At 44.1% G+C, this 17,705-nt stretch overlaps 2 protein-coding genes and 1 long non-coding RNA gene across 19 annotated transcripts in view; 2 read left to right on the forward strand and 1 right to left on the reverse strand.

Moving 5' to 3' along the window:
• The window catches only part of BLTP2 (bridge-like lipid transfer protein family member 2), a 30,085-nt gene extending 25,017 nt beyond the window's left edge, over positions 1-5,068 (forward strand). The window contains exons 32-39 of one of the 2 annotated variants that reach the window (XM_077852017.1): positions 820-1,000; positions 2,026-2,116; positions 2,537-2,643; positions 2,779-2,914; positions 3,019-3,149; positions 3,323-3,424; positions 3,730-3,864; positions 4,274-5,068. In XM_077852017.1, the coding sequence (XP_077708143.1) occupies positions 820-1,000; positions 2,026-2,116; positions 2,537-2,643; positions 2,779-2,914; positions 3,019-3,149; positions 3,323-3,424; positions 3,730-3,864; positions 4,274-4,456 (1,066 nt within the window). In that variant the 3' untranslated portion in view covers positions 4,457-5,068. Of the gene's footprint in view, positions 1-819; positions 1,001-2,025; positions 2,117-2,536; positions 2,644-2,762; positions 2,915-3,018; positions 3,150-3,322; positions 3,425-3,729; positions 3,865-4,273 lie in introns of those variants that run through there. The other variant, XR_013354145.1, reaches the window with a different exon arrangement.
• On the reverse strand, positions 210-17,636 carry LOC144286033 (uncharacterized). Of its 4 annotated transcripts, XR_013354149.1 has the most exons (6): positions 16,883-17,636; positions 16,349-16,422; positions 8,548-8,624; positions 7,748-7,853; positions 6,753-7,282; positions 210-5,022 (listed from the first exon to the last, which is right to left on the reverse strand). It is a non-coding gene; the product is annotated as an uncharacterized LOC144286033 (long non-coding RNA). The 4 variants fall into 4 exon arrangements; XR_013354151.1 differs by having other exon boundaries at positions 210-7,282; positions 17,309-17,636; XR_013354150.1 differs by having other exon boundaries at positions 210-7,282; positions 7,748-7,807.
• On the forward strand, positions 5,208-13,512 carry RSKR (ribosomal protein S6 kinase related). Of its 13 annotated transcripts, XR_013354147.1 has the most exons (13): positions 5,208-5,526; positions 5,917-6,162; positions 6,251-6,346; positions 6,448-6,516; positions 6,874-6,943; positions 7,164-7,286; positions 7,462-7,502; positions 7,762-7,789; positions 7,901-7,990; positions 8,075-8,163; positions 8,288-8,398; positions 8,559-8,634; positions 8,834-8,967. XR_013354147.1 is itself a non-coding variant. In XM_077852025.1 (12 exons), exons 1-12 carry the CDS (start codon positions 5,470-5,472, stop codon positions 13,496-13,498), a joined length of 1,131 nt encoding a protein of 376 aa, XP_077708151.1. In that variant the 5' UTR covers positions 5,208-5,469; the 3' UTR covers positions 13,499-13,512. The 13 variants fall into 13 exon arrangements, 12 of the variants coding, with proteins under 12 accessions (XP_077708151.1, XP_077708144.1, XP_077708147.1 ...); XM_077852025.1 differs by lacking the exons at positions 8,559-8,634; positions 8,834-8,967 and adding an exon at positions 13,388-13,512; XM_077852018.1 differs by lacking the exon at positions 8,559-8,634 and having other exon boundaries at positions 8,834-13,188.
• Positions 17,637-17,705: the final 69 nt, after the last annotated feature.

Genomic DNA, 17,705 nt, shown 5'->3' on the forward strand with positions numbered 1-17,705 from the left:
TCTCTTCTTTGCCCATGTTATGATAGTCTTTAGGTCTAGTGTGCATTATCAAAGGCTGATGTAGATTTGGGCAGTTCCTGAATGAGTCTTGCTGGACTTGGCCAAGAATTGAGAACAGGAGAGCCCTTCCTTTGTCTTCTTATTAGAGTACCTCCTGGGAAAGGGGAAAATCAGATGGTTTGGAAAGATCACTTTTGTGGCCTTGCAACTATGCAGGTGAACTGAAAATAAAATGTCTTTTTTTTTTTTTAAGATTTATTTATTCATGACAGTCAGAGAGAGAGACAGAGACATAGGCAGAGGGAGAAGCAGGCTCCCTGTGGGGAGCCTGAAGTGAGACTTGATCCCAGGACCCCAGGATCATGACCTGAGCCAAAGGCAGACCCCCAACAACTGAGCCACCCAAGTGTCTCTGAAAATAAAATGACTTGAAGTTGATCAGTAAGGAACACAATTGCAGTTACAATTGTAGGGGTTTATTAACAGGCAGAGACTACTTTATTAGCTATGGGGAGCACCTGGCTGGCTCAGTGGAGCGTGTGACTCTTGATCTCAGGATCATGAGTTCAAGTCTCACATTAGGCATAGAGCATACTTAAAAAAACAAAAAACAAAAAAAAAAAACAGCAGCAGCTACAGAACTAAAAGATGGAACTTATTCTTCCAGGCCCCAGATGTGAGAAGCAATGAATCCAGTGAAAAAAATTTAGGGAATACCTGTTCCAAAATAGGTCCATTCCTGGGTTTATCTCATTCCACTCTACTCCTGACCCAAATGCCGTTACCCTTATTGGCTTTGGCCCTCCTGTCCATTTATAGGTGTTTTAAGGACTTCCAATTGCAGCAGGCCAATAAGATGGAGTTGCGAAAGCAACAAGAAGATGTGAGTGTGGTCCGTCGCACTGAGTTCTACTTTGCTCAGGCACGATGGCGCTTGACAGAGGAAGATGGACAGCTAGGAATTGCTGAACTGGAGCTGCAGCGGTTCCTCTACAGCAAGGTATCGGGTATATATGGTCATACAAAAGCAGCATATTGAGAGGCATTGATTTATCTCAGAAGTCTTACAGAAAGAGATACAAAGAGGCTAATGATGATATTAATGATAGAGACATGAGCACAGATCCCTCTTGGACACAACTGTTTATACTATAAAATAATACAGATATAGATGAGTTTGAACAAATGCTTCTTTCATCGAATAAGATTATCCCTAGAAATATGGCCCAGAGGGAAGTAATCATCCAAGTCCAACTTGGAATAGAATTTTTTTTTTTTTTAAGATTTTATTTATTCATGAGAGACACACACAGAGAGAGAGAGAGGCAGAGACACAGGCAGAGGGAGAAGCAGACTCCATGCAGGGAGCCCGACGTGGGACTAGATCCTGGGTCTCCAGGATCACTCCCTGGGCTGAAGGCGGCGCTAAATCGCCGAGCCACCCGGGCTACCCTGGAATAGAATTGTTAATTCTATACTGACATTCAGCTTTCCTGCAATAAGTAACCAATGGCATGGAGGAGAAAACATGATTCATTATTCTGTACCCTTTCCCTCTGGAAGTTTGGAAATATGTGAGACTATTTTTTTTTAATCTTTTTATTTATTTATGATAGTCACAGAGAGAGAGAGAGAGAGAGAGAGAGGCAGAGACACAGGCAGAGGGAGAAGCAGGCTCCATGCACCGGGAGCCCGATGTGGGATTCGATCCCGGGTCTCCAGGATCGCGCCCTGGGCCAAAGGCAGGCGCCAAACCGCTGCGCCACCCAGGGATCCCAATGTGAGACTATTTTTGAATATCACAGTGACTGGGAAGTACTACTGGCATTTAGTGGCCTTGCCAGTAGTGCCCACGAGAAACTCTGGATTAAAGAGTGAGTTGATTGTATGGAATTGAAAGAGATACTAAAGGTTGGGATTAAACATATGGAGAACCTGAAAACAGAACATGTAGCAATCCTCTAGCAAGCTCCTGATAAAAGGCTTATTTATAGTATGTGTGTGTGTGGAAATCTGTCTTTATAGGTGAATAAGTCTGATGACACAGCAGAACATCTTCTGGAGTTGGGCTGGTTCACTATGAACAACCTCCTCCCCAATGCAGTTTATAAGGCAAGTCTTATTTCCTCATTCCTATCCCATTCTCATGCTTCCTAACATAGGGCATTTTTAAGATTTTTTTTTATTTTAGAGAGAGAGAGAGTGAGCATGAGTGAGGGGAGGGGCAGAGTGAGAAGAAAAGAGAGAATCCTAAGCGGACTCTGTGCTCAGCATGGAGCCCAATGTGGTGCTTGATCTCAGCCCTGAGATCATGAGCTGAAATCAAGAGTTAGATGCTTAGCTGATTGAGCCACCCAGGCGCCCCCTAACACAGGGAGGGGCCCATTTGTAAGGGCCCTTCCACATAAATCCAATATGGGAAACAGTGTGGTGATCTGAGAGGTTGAACGTTTGTCCAGCTTAGCAAGACTATTGCTTTTCCTTTTAGTCTGCATGGATTTGTGGGTTGATTTATCACTCTTTATCCTACAGGTAGTCCTGCGGCCCCAGAGTTCCTGCCAGTCTGGGCGACAGCTCGCCCTCCGCCTCTTCAGCAAAGTCCGGCCCCCTGTTGGGGGTATTTCTGTTAAGGAACACTTTGAGGTTAATATATAGTCCTTTGGGGATCCAGAAACAAAGGGCACTCAAAAGCTGTGTGTTGTTATACTATGTTAGGGGTAGGTAAACTGAGGGATGATATCTGAGCTTAATTGCTTCTTCAGCCTTTTTCCTCTTTAGGTAAATGTGGTGCCTCTCACCATCCAGCTGACACACCAGTTCTTTCATAGAATAATGGGCTTTTTCTTTCCTGGCCGAAGTGTGGAAGATGATGAGGTTGGTGATGAAGAAGATAAGTCCAAACTGGTGACTACTGGTGAGAACTTTTATGGTGGAGCTCCAGAAGACTGGGGTAGTGGCCCCAGAGATAGCTAAAGCTTCAAAAAGAGGATAGCAGCTGGTATGCTTGCATTTTCATAGGAATACCAGTGGTGAAGCCTCGGCAGCTGATTGCTACAGATGATGCAGCACCACTGGGCCCTGGGAAGGGTGTGGCACAAGGCTTAAACCGGAGTTCTGGTGTCAGAAGATCATTTCGGAAAGTACCTGAGGTACCAGACATGCCCCTGATCATGGAGAGATGGGACAGTCCTGAGGTTCTCTGTTTGGGCCAGCTGGGGATGTTTTCAGTCTTTTCCAGGGATGAAAGGAGATGGAGACATCTCCTTTCCTGAGTTTCTTCTGATGGTTTCAGGGACTCACACTCCTTTCCTGCCTCTCCTAGCACCCTGTGGATGATATTGACAAGATGAAAGAGCGAGCTGCCATGAACAACTCCTTCATCTACATAAAGATTCCACAGGTTCCTCTGTGTGTCAGCTACAAGGTCTGTTCCTCCCTAGTACTTTCTAGAACAGGGTGGGAAGGGAGCCAGATAAGATCAGAGATTAAAGTTAGTCATGGACAATCTGGTTTGTGAAGTTGGTCTATGGGTGATAATCTGCTATTCCCTCTACTGCCTTCAGGAGTCAGTACCATTACAGGATGAGGTAAGGGGAATCAGTATCTGTAAATTGCTGCTGTAGGAAAGTACTAGACTTCCGACTCAAGTACTAGCTTGAACTAAAAATGGCAGCTAATGTATCTTTTCATTCTTCTTTTCTCTGTCCTCTTCCCCTCCTTCTCTTGCAGGGTGAGAAAAACAGTGTGGATTGGGGTGACCTTAACCTGGTGCTGCCCTGTCTGGAGTACCATAACAACACATGGACATGGCTAGACTTTGCCATGGCTGTCAAGAGGGACAGCCGCAAAGCCCTAGTTGCCCAGGTATCCCGGCAGAATTCATGGCTCTTTGGTTAGCAGGGGCTGGCAAACAGATCCTGGGCTCAGGAGCATTTCATTGTAGGACATATGTAGGACAAGCAGCCTTGGGAATGGACGGGTGAATGAAGTGAGCTGCCCTCTCCATGACTTTGGTCAGATGACTAAATTAAATGTTTACTGAGTGTTTCATATATGTTAACTACTGTTGATTTTTAGGAAACTGAGGGCTGATGCAACTTCAGGTTCAGAATGGGTTCTAATTAGACTGTAAGCTTCTTAACAGCAGAGATAATTTTATAATTTGAATTGCCCCATTGTGTCTTCATGTAAGCTTAATAAATCTTTATTGATTTGGTTCACATTGATTTATTTTGCTTATCCCACTAATGCTTCCCTTCTCCTAACTTATTAGGTAATCAAAGAGAAGCTAAGGCTGAAGCCTGCAACAGGGTCTGAGGTCCGAGGAAAGCTAGAAACTAAATCAGACCTCAACATGCAGCAGCAAGAAGAGGAGGAGAAAGCCCGGCTCCTCATCGGTTTAAGTGTGGGCAACAAGAACCCTGGCAAGAAGTCCATCTTTGGCAGGCGCAAGTGATCCAGCATCCAAGAGTGGCTGCAGTACAGGATCTGACTCTGGCTCAGGCCCCAGGGACTTGTGGGGTGGGAGGCGTCTCCCTTCACCTATCAGGATTTGGGGGGGTTGGGAGACCACGGGGTACTGTGGAGAGAGGCAGTGCTTTTTTAACAGCTGGCCTGTTCCCTGCAGAATACGGTGGATAATAATGCTGAGTTCTACCTCACACTGATCAGCAGGCCAAGGGCCAGAGGCATCAAGAGAGCAAGACCCAGGGAATGGGTCCAGGATCAGGATCTGGTTCCCTTGGGGGCAACTGAAAGGGTGGGAGGGACAGTTCTGATCAAGTGTGATAAATTTTTATAGACCTATATATAAATACATAAATATATATTTCTAAGTGTAACTGCTCTCCCTCTGTGCTGGAAACTTGAGGGGAGGAGCTGATCTGTTCCTCATTTCACTGCCTTGTATGAGAGGTATTAGGGTTCTGGGGGGAAATCAGCCCCTTTTCAATCTGTGCCAAGTTCACTTGGGAAGATGGCAATAGGTGCCAGGGCTGGCCATGGGTCCCCTTGGGGTATGTCCTGGAGAATGGAAAGAAAACAAAGAGAAAAATATATTTAAAGTTGATTTTTTTTTTTTTTTTTTTTTGGTGTGTTAAGTGCATATGGGTTCAACCTGTGTCCATCCCTCCCCATCAACCCAAGACATATCCTTTAGCTGTTACTCTGAGGATGGCCTCTTCCCTCCTGTGAAACTATATCATGGATACTTCCCAGCTCTGGTTTGACGCTGGCCCCCTAATAGGTCTCTGCACATTTTAGTGCTGGCTATGAGCCTATTCATAACTGGGGTGGGGGTGGGGGATAGGATTTGAGGATAAGAGTGGGGTTAGGCTGCAGCAATTTGCATCTCTAGTCATGAACAGCAAGGAAGAGGCGGGGCTCATGTGTAATGTAGCATAAGGGGAGGAATTGCTTATGTAACAGACAGCAGATTTAGCAGGAGGAGAGAAGAAGCAGAGGCTTTGAATGGGAACAGTGAGCTGTCGGCAGGGGCAACATGCCCCGGTGGCTGCTTCTCATAAGGTAGGCTGTGGGGCTCTGGCAGCCTATTTAGTGGAGGTGAAGGGGTATGGGCTTAAGGCCTAGGAACTGACTGGTGCGGAGAATGTTAATGATGCCCATAGTGGAGGTGGAACAGGAGGCTATGCTGTGAAAATATCCCAACCCCATAGTAAGAGGCACAGGCTGAATTTCTGATGCCTCAAAGGGAAAGTGTCCAAATACTGCTCTTCTACAGGATTTGAATCATATCCAGGAAATCTAGGCCTTGGCCTAAAGCAAGAGCAATGGTAAATTTGCCTGGTGCTCAAAAACATATCTCTAAGATTGGGATTTGAGGGTATACCTTCTAAGATGGGCAGAACTTGTAATGCCTCAAGGGTAGAGGTTTAGAGTGGCTCCCTTGGTTCTTAGCAGGGTGGCAACATCCAGGGTGCCTGGGTCCGAGGCTGGAAGAGCCTCTGGTCAGGTGTGGGGACTACCAGGTCAGGTCTGGAAGAGTTGGGACTACGGAGACATCAGTGCCTACACCAGGAACCCCCGGAGCTGGCCCCATTGCTAATAGAGAAGCCTCTGTCTGAGTGGCCAGTGCCTCAGTTCGTCAACCTTTTTCTGCCGGAGTTTCCCATTAGGCCCCTGAGGGGGCATCACCAGCTGAAGGTAGGTCAGTCCCTGGAAGGGGTATCAGTCTTGGGGAGATATCTAGAAGTGTCTAGAGTTTCAACAGCCCTACTCCATTTCTCTACAGATTTTAGGCCTTGTGGCTAAAGGCTCCTTTGGAACAGTCCTCAAAGTGCTAGATTGTGGCCAGAAAGCAGTATTTGCAGTGAAGGTAGGGATCCAGGTACTCTTCCACATCATTCTCTAGTCCCTGCCTCCAATCTTGATTTCAGAAAGGTATGGTGGGCATAACCTATAGGAGTCATCACTCCTCTCCTTTTATAGGTGGTGCCCAAGGTAAAGGTCCTACAGAGAGACATCCTGAGGCAATGCAAAGAGGAAGTTAGCATCCAGGTATGCACAGAGCCCAGGAATGGATCCTAGGAAGAACTAAACCGCAGGTGGAGAAAGCACCTTTCCGGTCCAACTGTCCTGCTCTTCCTGGTTCTGTCCCCTCCCTCTGCTTCAACCAAAGTAGATCCTGGGAAAAGTAGTTATCAGTTAATTCTAGGTCCTTCCGTGTCTAGTGTGTCCCTCCAGCATGTCTTAGGTGTTTCTCAGTATCCTGCTGGTTTTGGGATTTAGTTCACCTGAACCAAGAGGTGGGGCAGCAGCTCCTTTTCTGCACAACTAGGTAAATCCTGACTTCTTGGCCGCCTTGATCCCCAATGACCTTTTTCCTCCGTAACTTCCTGTTTTCTTCATTCCTAGCGACAAATCAAGCATCCTTTTGTACACAGTTTGGGGGACAGCTGGCAGGGAAAACGGCACCTCTTCATTAGTGAGTGACTGGTTTCTCCTCATTCCCAAGAGTCCTTCTGTTGTACTCTCCACCTGAGATTACCTATCCCTTTGGCTTGTTCTCCCTTTGCACTGTTTTCCTTCCCAGAGCACTTTTATCTCTCAAAGGGAGAGGGAACAATAGGTGGCATGAGTTTGGGCAAGAAGCCTAAAATAAAATGCTTTGAGCCCAGACACAGTAACCCTCTAATATTGCCTAGACTTCTGGTACTTTGCAGTGTGCAGCTACTGCAGTACAGATCTGTACTCCCTCTGGTCCTCTGTTGGCTGCTTTGCTGAGGCTTCCATCCGCCTCTTTGCTGCTGAACTGGTTCTGGTGCTGTGTAAGTGAAACAGGAATGGTAATGGAAATGAGGGAAGAATTAAGAGGGAGGGGCAGAGAGAACTGATATTAACCCTGGAGGTCAAAGAACTAGGATAGGAATGGGATGGGAACTATTAGGGAATCTGGAAACATAGGAGAGCTTTAGCACACCCCATACTTGCTGTCATCCACAGGTTACCTCCATGACTTGGGCATTATCCATCGAGATGTGAAGGTAGAGTTATGTGCTTTTTTTCTTTATCTAAAGTGGGGCCTCAGAAGTTTCAACAGATCTAAGTAGGCGGAGGGGGGAGGGGCTGAGAACAGCTGACCTTAGGGCCCTCATAAGCCACTAAGGATTTGGGCAAGGGCCATCAAAGTATAGGCTTGAATGCTGAATAGGGCATCTTTCTCAGCTGGGAGGTAGGTATACATGATGAAAGAGGGTTGGAAGGAAGAGGATGACTAATAACTTCTCACCTGTGATTTTTCAGATGGAGAATATCCTTCTGGATGAACAAGGTAAGTCCTTTTCTTTTCCTAGCTCCAGAATGAGAGGTACCCTCAGTTTGGGAATAAGTCATGGCTGATAAGGGGAGGAACAGAGTGGTGCTGTTGCCTTATCTTTCACAGGCCATCTGAAACTGACAGATTTTGGTCTGTCTCGCCACCTACCCCAGGGAGCTCGAGCCTATACTATTTGTGGCACTCTTCAGTACATGGGTGAGAGAGGGGCTAAAGCTGGTGGGTAAGCATTGGTTGGAGGATAGCCAATTGATACCAGTGACAACTGTCCTTCAAATCTAGCCCCAGAGGTCCTGAGTGGAGGGCCTTACAACCATGCTGCTGATTGGTGGTCCCTGGGTGTCTTGCTTTTCTCTCTGGCAACTGGGAAGGTGAGAGAATGGTAGGGATGTCGGGCAAAGAGAGAGGCTTTTCCCTGTAGTGGGAAGAAGACCTTAGGAAATCTTGCCTTATTCCTGCCAAGCAGTGATACGTGCCCCCTCCCCCTTAACTCAGTTCCCAGTGGCTGCAGAGAGAGATCATGTGGCCATGTTGTCAAGTGTGACCTACTATGATTCTGAGATCCCATCTTCTCTTAACCAGGGGCTCTCACTCCTGCTCCATGAGGTAAGGGTGAACACAATTTTCCTTCTTGACTACCAAACCATTCATTCTCTCCTTCCCTATTGCTGAAGTGATATTTCCCCATTCCTCGAATAATCTGGGTGGGGTGGGGGTGTGTTCCATTTTGATCAAGTACCACCCTCACCACTTACCCTCTAAACAGCACTTCAGATTTGACTTCTGAGTTCCTCATCCTTCAAGTATCCTCCCCATCCATAACAGATCACTTCTGAAAGAAGGCGAGTGTTACTCCTACCAGTCAATACAGCACCTTTTTATTCCCACCTTTGCCCCCAAATTAGTCTGTTTCTCTCTCTTTCAAATCCTTTTTTGGATTCTTCTTCCTGCCCTCCACAGCTCTGTGAACTTCTTCTCCAGTTTTCTGTTTAGCCCCCTTCCCATTCCAGTCCCTCATCCTTCATTTCTATTTGCCTTCAGCTCTTATGCCAGAATCCCCTCCATCGACTACGTTACTTGCATCACTTCCAGGTCCACCCTTTCTTTCGGGGTGTGGCCTTTGACCCAGAGCTCCTCCGGAAGCAGCCAATGAACTTTGTCATGGAGACACAAGCTACTCAGCCCACTCCATCGGAATCCATGCTTTTCAAGGATTTTGACTGTAACCTGGAGTCCTACCTGAACCATCCCAGCCTTGCTTGAGCCCCTCTACTGTAGATTGGGGCCCATCTGGGAACCTGAGGATTTCTCCATTGCCAACTTAGTATGACTACCTTAATGATCCAGTTACCATTCTGTTCTACTTATTGGACCAGAGTTCAAATCTTGGACATTCTGCTATTGGCAGCCACAATGGCCCTATCCCTCCCCACCCTCTAATACAACCCAGCTCTCTTTTTTTAGTATATGTGCTGCCGAAGCGAGTATAACAACCCAGCTCTCAATTCAACATCTCAGAGTGTTGACCTTTTCCTTTGCTTCATTTCTCCAGTGCTCATACCCTGAAGCTTTCAGTCAGAGGCTTATTCTACTTTTCCCTTTCCTTGTTTCTCTGCCATATTTCCTTTCTTTATTTTTCTTTATTATAGGGGAGGGGTAAAGGGAGACCAAGAATCTTAAGCAGGCTCCATGCCCAGCTCAGAGCCAATAACTTGGGGCTCAATCTCACAACCCTGAGATTATGACCTAAAATGAAATCAGGAGTCGTATGCTTAACTGACTGAGGCACCCAGGTGCCCCTGCCATATTTCTTTTTTTTTTTAATTTCTTTTTTTAAGGATTTTATTTATTCATGAGAGACACACACACAGAGAGAGGCAGAGACACAGGCAAAGGGAGAAGCAGGCTCCACACAGGGAGCCCAATGTAGGACTCGATCCTTGGACTCCAGGATCACACCCTGGGCTGAAGGCAGGTGCTAAACCGCTGAGCCACCCAGGGATTCCCACATTTCCTTTCTTGAGCAATAATGATACTTCATGGGGTCTCAAGGTGCTATTTATGTGTTTAATAGGCTTGTTGGAAACAGTATGAATGTTTTTCAAACGTCTCAAAAGCTGGCATTTTAACCCCTAAATATGCAGCTAAGACATATGATCTGGGGCTCAAAGCCAGTCTGTAATCCAGTTTTTAAAAATTTCAAAAGTGAATCTAACAGCCTAATGTGAGGAATAGGAACAGAAACAAGTGTGGGTTAAATGTCTTCTAAGGCTAATTGGAATAGCTATAGAATTTTTTTTTCCAAAACAAAACCTCTTCAAAAGACCTAAGATTCTTGGGGCGCCTGGGTGACTCAGCGGTTGAGCGTCTACCTTTGTTTGGCTCAGGTCATGATCCCGGGGTCCTGGGATCGAGTCCCACAGCAGGCTTCCCGGAAGGAGCTTGCCTCTCCCTCTGCTTATGTCTCTGCCTCTCTCTCTGTCTTTCTCATGAATAAATAAATAAAATCTTAAAAAAAAAAAAAAAGAACAAAGTTCTTAAATTGATCATTTCCCTACAGAGCCTAGGATTCAGTTTCTTTTTTTTTTTTCTTCTAAGATTGTATTTATTGGGCAGCCCTGGTGGCTCAGTGGTTTAGCGCCACCTTCAGCCCAGGGCCTGATCCTGGAGACCTGGGATCCTGGATCGGGCTCCCTGCATGGAGCCTGCTTCTCCCTCTGCCTCTCTCTCCTCTCTGTGTATTCTCATGAATAAATAAATAAAAATCTTAAAAAAAAAAAAGATTGTATTTATTTATTCATGAGAGAGACAGAGAGAGAGGCAGAGACGTAGGCAGAGGGAAAGGCAGGTTCCCTCCGGGAAGCCTGCTGTGGGACTCAATCCCAGGACCCTGGGATCATGACCTAAGCCAAATGAAGGTAGACGCTCAACCGCTGAGTCACCCAGGTGTCCCTAGGATTCAGTTTCTGATGGGCAAACCAAGAGATTAAGAGGCATGACATCAATCTTAAGATTTAAGGTTAGATGTATTTCAAAAACCTTTTCCTAAAAAAAAACAAAAACAAAAAAAAACTTTTCCTTTAGTAAGGAAAATCATCTGGACCTTAACTTTATATACATTTCTGGCCTTTAGGACTTTTCATTATTTTTTAACTTCTCAAAACCTTCATTTTTTAAAAAACAATTTATTTGTATTTAAGTAATCTCTATATCCAATGTGGGGCTCAAACTCGACCCAAGATCAAGAGTTTCATGCTTTTCTGAGCCAGCCAGGTGCCCCTCAAAATCTTCATTTTTATTATTTTTCAATTATATCTGATCTCTCTTTACAGACCAAAGAGAGTCTGGAAAGTACTCAGTATACTTGTGTTTATTAATTCTGTTCCCTGGATTAAGCCAGATTTTCCTTGTACGTAGCTGGCATTTTATTGGCCTCTGCAAATTGCTTTTTCTGGATTATACTTTGGCAATCTGTAGGAAAATCCCTATGAAATTTAATTAATTGCTGTGGATATTGTAAACGGTGTTCATCATTATAGTTCGTAATGTTCTGTTTAATGATGCATGGGAGAAATTTCCTCTGGACCCAGCTGTGCTTTTCCTGAATTGCTGTTTGGTTTTACCTTAAAGACACTAAATAGTCAATAGACTGTATTTTTCTCTTCATATCAGTGCTAAACCAATTAGAGCCTAATTTGTGGTCCACTTCCATCAAGTGTTTAGGACTTCATGTTGAATGTTTTGTATGCTAGCCGCATTCTTGGTTCCATCTTCCTTTCCTACCTTTATTTTCTTTTTTCTGTTTTAATCTTTTTTCTTACTATATTATTATCTCCGTCTTTGTAAGCCTTTTTGGAGCGAGGTTGGGATATAAATGAATAGTGTAACGTTAATGCTTTTGATTATCTCATTTCTCTTTAGACCCTTTTTTAGCTTTACTACATTTTTTTTTAAGTTGTAGTGAACATACTGCATATTGGATAAAAGCCCTAAATACTAGAAATAGGAACTAATGGTTTCTAAAGTAGTTAAGAGTATTAGGTGCCTGGATCCACCACTATCTCAGAGTATTTACACAAGTTATTTTAACTTCTCTGGATTTTAGTTTTCCCATTCTATATATAGAATGAAGGGGTTATAATCACTGGTTCTTGATTGTTGGGGGATGGGCTTCAGAGTTCTGTGATGCTTTTTCAAAGGGCAAATGTAGATAATTTTATGGTACTGTGTGTCTGGCCCAGTGTTTTTTTTTTTTTTTTAAAGATTTTATTTATTCATGAGAGACACAGAGAGGGAGGCAGAGACAGGCAGAGGGGAGAAGCAGGCTCCTCAAGGGGAGCCTGATGTGGGACTTGATCCCAGGACCCCGGGATCACGCCCTGAGCCAAAGGCAGACGCTCAACCACTGAGCCACCCAGGTGTCCTGTGGTCCAGTATTAATTAATGTTCAGGTCACTTAACATATAGCTTCTTTGGTCACAGCAGCATATTGGTTTAAGGTCTTTCAGACATGGTGACATGTCACTAAGGTCCCTTTCTTAGGTAATATTAGGTAGCTTTAAGACCATAGTCCTATAAGTGTAGTTTGAATAATTTATCACATGTGGACATTTTTTAATGTATTCTGTTCAATCAGTGGGGCACTATAGCAGTTATTCTCAGGGTAGAATGGAAGGGGTGATAGAAAATCAAAGTTTCAAAAGGTATAATTTGAAAAAGCACTGTCTTCACCCCCAGTTTTAATATGCTCATCCCTGAAAGGCATTCTTTCCTGCCGTCCCTCCACCTGTTTAGAATCACTAACCTATAAATATAATACCTTTTACTTATCCACATGAAATTCACTTAAAAATATTTTTATATACAACCTGATATCATTTAAGTCTAACTCTATGCTTTGATTTTTCATTACCTAGAAGAAATCAAATATACCTATCAGTTTAGATATTTTATGCTATATCCCTTCTATATTTTCTAAGAATGTAAGATTATTCTTAACACCAATCCTTATATTCTTCTAGAAAACTATCTTTGTAGTTCTACCCGTTGTTTTTTACCTCTAAGTTTCTTCACCATATATTGATCTGTTCTTGATTTAACAAATTGGTAATCACAGTTCCTTACTTAGTTACTTCTTTACATAGAATCTTCAATGTAAAAATCTTGTCGAAGCTTTTTCAAAATAAAATCATAGGGCAGCCCCAATGGCTCAGCGTTTTAGCGCCGCCTTCAGCCCAGGGCCTGATCCTGGAGACCTGGGATCAACTCCCACATCAGGCTACCTGCATGGAGCCTGCTTCTCCCTCTGCCTGTGTCTCTGCCTCTCTCTTTCTCTCTCTCTGTGTCTCTCATGAATAAATAAATAAAATCTTGAAAAACAAAACTAAATAAAATCATATTCACTGCATTATTAACTCCTGTTACGAGCTGAATTATGTCTCCCCTGCACTCCCCCTCCCTGCATTCATACGTTGAAGTCCTAACCCCCAGTACTTAAGAATGGGACTGTATTTGAAGATAGTCTTAAAGACATAATTAAGTTAAAGTGAGGTCATGTGGGTTGGCCCTAATCCAATGATTGATGTCCTTATAAAGAAGAAATTAGGACACAGACACACACTGAAGGAGGACCAAGTGAAGATACAGGGAGATGACAGCTATCTACAAGCCAGTGGGAAAGGCCTCAGAAGAAACCAACTCTGCTGACACCTTGATCTCAGACTTCTTTTTTTTTTTTTTTTAATTTTTTTATTTATTTATGATAGTCACAGAGAGAGAGAGAGAGAGGGGCAGAGACACAGGCAGAGGGAGAAGCAGGCTCCATGCACCGAGAGCCCGATGTGGGATTCGATCCCGGGTCTCCAGGATCGCGCCCTGGGCCAAAGGCAGGCGCTAACCCGCTGCGCCACCCAGGGATCCCTGATCTCAGACTTCTAGTTCCAGAATTATGAGAAAATAAATTTCTGTTGAGTCTCTGGTACTTTGTTATATAGCAACCCTAGCAAATACAACTGCTATGATGAGTTCTAATAGATAAATCAGGAATGATTATTTACAAAAAAAAAAAAAAAAAAAAAAGAATGCTAGCTTCTTCCCTATAGTTCTGAGAACATCGTTATTTCCATAAAGTTTTGCTGGTTTATGGAGCCCACTGATTAGCAGCTGTCACACTGCCTCCTTTGTTCAGTACTCCCATCATACACATCATATACACATACATTGTAGCAGGGCTACTAATTCCAGTTTCATTCTTGCATTCACATAGAACTGCCTGGTGTGTACTTCACAGAGCTGCTGATTTGGGTTGTTTATTTAGATTTTTACAAAATAAGTAATCTCTAATCCTAAAATTTTTTTTTCTAATCCTAAAATTAAAAACTACAAGTGTTGGGGTACCTGGCTGGCTCAGTCGGTAGAGCATGTGAATCTTGATTTTGGGATTGTAAGTCTGAGTCCCATGTTAAGCACAGAGATTAAAAATAAAGTAAAACTACAAGTGTTTAAAAATATTTGGAACCCTACTTCATATATATATAAAACTTAATTCCATATACATTAATGATTTTTTTAAATATTTATTTATTTATTCATGAGAGACGCACACAGAGAGGCAGAGACACAGGCAGAGGGAGAAGCAGGCTCCATGCAAGGAGCCTGATGTGGGACTCGATCCCAGGTCCCCAGGATCACATCCTGGGCTGCAGGTGGCGCTAAACCGCTGCGCCACCGGGGCTGCCCTACATTAAGGATTTAAATGTGATTGTCAAAACATTTAAAAGTTTTAGAAGAACATTTGGGAGATTAGACCTACAATCAAGGGATGGAGGAGATAACTAAACCAAAACAGAAAATGAAAACACTATAAAAACATATTTACATAAAAATCTGGAAAACGGCAGCCCCGGTGGCGCAGCGGTTTAGTGCCGCCTGCAGCCCAGGGCCTGATCCTGGAGACCGTGGATCGAGTCCCACGTCGGGCTCCCTGCATGGAGCCTGCTTCTCCCTCTGCCTGTGTCTCTGTCTCTGTGAATAAATAAAATCTTAAAAAAAAAAATCTGGAAAATGAATGACTCGATCAAGATGCTCTTAACTCCACCACATAAAAGTCCTATATGTACGGCCAAAGATACTATTAATAAAGTCAATGGACAAAAGCAAATTTTAAAAAATTCATAATGTGATGACATCACAAACCCTTGCAAATTAGAACAGACATAACCTATTTTTTAAAAAGGGCAAGGAATATGAAGTGATGAATCAATTACATCTATATCGTTGACACAGAAGGGTCTTTACTAGGGGCATCTGGCTGGCTCAGTTGGTAGAGCATGCCACTCATGATCCTGGGTTGTGAATTCAAGCCCCATGTTAGGAGGGAGTAGAGTTCACTTAAAAAAAAAAAAAAAAGAAGGCTCTATATAAGACATTGAATGAGGGGGAAAAATGCAGAAGTATAAGAAATGGTGTAATTTTTGTAAAGACTTCAATACTTTCTTCCCTTTCATGTGTGTCACAGAGAATGAAAAAATGGGAAAGAGAAGTACAAGTGGAGAAAAAAGACACTGGCCCTCAATCCCAGAGACCCCATTCTACATATTAATTAATTTTAGGGGAGAAAATGTGTGTATAAAATAGACATACAGAACCTGTGTATGTGTATGCATATGTTTTTACAAAGGTGTACACACTATTGATTACCTCAGGCAGGTAGAATGGAGGGGGGAGGCTTTGCCTTTAAAACACGCTTGCATTGCATTGTTTCACTTGCTATAACAGGCATCGATTATTTTTATAATTTGAAAACCACCAAATTTGGGATGCCTGGGTGATTCAGGGATTGAGCGAATGCCTTTGGGTCAGGGCATGATCCTGGAGCTCCGGGATTGAGTCCCATATCGGGCTCCCTGCATGGAGCCTGCTTCTGCCTCTACTACCTCTACCTCTGCCTGTGTCTCTGCCTCTCTCTGAGTCTCTCATGAATAAATAAAATCTTAAAAAAAAAACCAAGTTTTAAAAATTATGCAAAACAATACTAATATTCTGTTTGTTACCTATTTATAATAGTATTTTCCCACTCATCTACTCTTCCATATCTGTCCTGATTTGCTGCTGGAAGCACCATATCGTTTTGGCTACTCACCTAGCTCTGACATACCACCTGCGACAAAGAATAAGCATTCCAATCGACACATTTCTATAATACAGGTTTTTATCGGGACACTTGGGTGGCTCAGCAGTTGAGCATCTGCCTTCGGCTCGGGGCATGATCCTGGGGTTCCAGGATCGAGTCCCACGGTGGGCTCCCTGCATGGAACCTGCTTCTCCCTCTGCCTGTGTCTCTGCCTCTCTCTCTCTGTGTGTCTCTCATGAATAAATAAATAAAATCTTTTTAAAAAATACAGGTTTTTACCAGTAGCACTTAGTTTTGTTTTGGTTCTTCTGCCACTTTCCACTCTTATTTTATTTGTGAATCTTTTTGATCGACCAGAAGTACATAGACCTTGGGATTCCCTCTGCGAGTCTTGGGAAACCCCAGGCTCAAGTTTGTGTTTTTACCTTGTCTTTCTTCCAGTTTTCCATTCAAGCAACTGTTATCTGTAGGCTGGGACTGTCATGTTTCTAGAGCAGTGCTGTCCAATAGAAGTATAATATAAGCTCTGTAAGTCATTTAAATTTGCCAGTAGCCGCATTAAAAACGTAAAAAGAAACAAGTGAAATTAACTTTAATGTATTTTACTTAACCCAATACACCTAAAATATAATTTCAACATGTAATCAATATTAAAAAATATTCTATATTCTTTTTTACATACAAAGTCTTCAAAACCCAGTTTGTATTTTACACCTATAACACATCTCAGTTTGGACTAGCCACATTTGAAGTGCTCAAGAATCACATGTGGCTAGTGGCTATGCTATCAGACCACAGGGTTCTACGGAAGCTCATGCCTACAGTTCATGACAGATTATAGTTCTTCCTCCTTGTATGATTTCCTTTTCTAACTTCATTAAGACTTCAGAGTGTAAGTAAGGTACAGTGAGTGTCGCAAGGAACACACTTTATCACAGACTCTAACTCTGAGTACTTACCGTTAGGCTGTTTCCAAAAATCAATTCCACCTTCCATGGCTAGATTTTCCACGGAGGGGATTCAAGCCGACAGAAGAATATAGTCCTATAGTTGGTGGCGTGGTGGGTTGAAATCTCGACTCTGCCATTTACTACCGGCGGGGCATTGGGCCAATTTTTATTAGGGCTTAGGTTCTGGTCTGCAAAAGGGTGGTATTTATACCTACTTCATAGGTCCTTAGGAGGGTTCAAGGAGTTAATATAGAGAAAGCATTTGGAAGTGCCAGGTACATAATAAATGTTCAATACTTGCTAGCTGTCGTTCCCGTAAACTTGTAGCAGGCCCTGAGGTAAGTCCCAGGGAAACACGAGACAGTCCGAAGAGCCTACATTCCAGCTCAAGGCCACCTCAGGCCACCCCGACACAGGGCCTACGCGCGGACCCACCTGGCCTCGTTCGTTACAGGACTTTCCATCACTTCTCCCTTCCGCGCACCCCAAGGCTCTTTCCGGTCTGGCTAAGGCGCCAGGTAACTAAGGCAGACCCGAGGAGAGGCCTCCTCAGGCCAGGCAACCGAGACAACTTTTCTGACAGGGTGTGAGGGTGGCCCACTGGAAGCGGGAGGTAGCTGACTCTCCAGCTGTCTGGGTACCCGCGCCGAGGTGAGGCCGCAAAGCCGGCCTGGCCCGGGGTGTGCTTCCAGCCCCCCAGCCGGCTCCTGCGCCGCGAGTGCTGTTGGTGGGTGTCCGTCCAGCCAGCGGGCGCGCGCCGACCGCCGGGCGGCGGGGGCGTGGCCTGCCCTAGCCCCGCCCCCGCCCGCCGGGCTCGAGCCCGGAGCGGACC

Source organism: Canis aureus, chromosome 16 (genome assembly GCF_053574225.1).
Source record: "Canis aureus isolate CA01 chromosome 16, VMU_Caureus_v.1.0, whole genome shotgun sequence".
Lineage (NCBI taxonomy): Eukaryota > Metazoa > Chordata > Mammalia > Carnivora > Canidae > Canis > Canis aureus.

Bases quoted from the DNA above. Each gene is read 5' to 3' on its own strand.
- RSKR (XM_077852018.1), top strand. From the start codon at position 5,470: ATGGGAACAGTGAGCTGTCGGCAGGGGCAACATGCCCCGGTGGCTGCT. The intron at 6,944-7,163 runs GTGAGTGACTGG...AATATTGCCTAG, and splicing joins AAAACGGCACCTCTTCATTA to ACTTCTGGTACTTTGCAGTG. The intron at 7,790-7,900 runs GTAAGTCCTTTT...TATCTTTCACAG, and splicing joins TATCCTTCTGGATGAACAAG to GCCATCTGAAACTGACAGAT.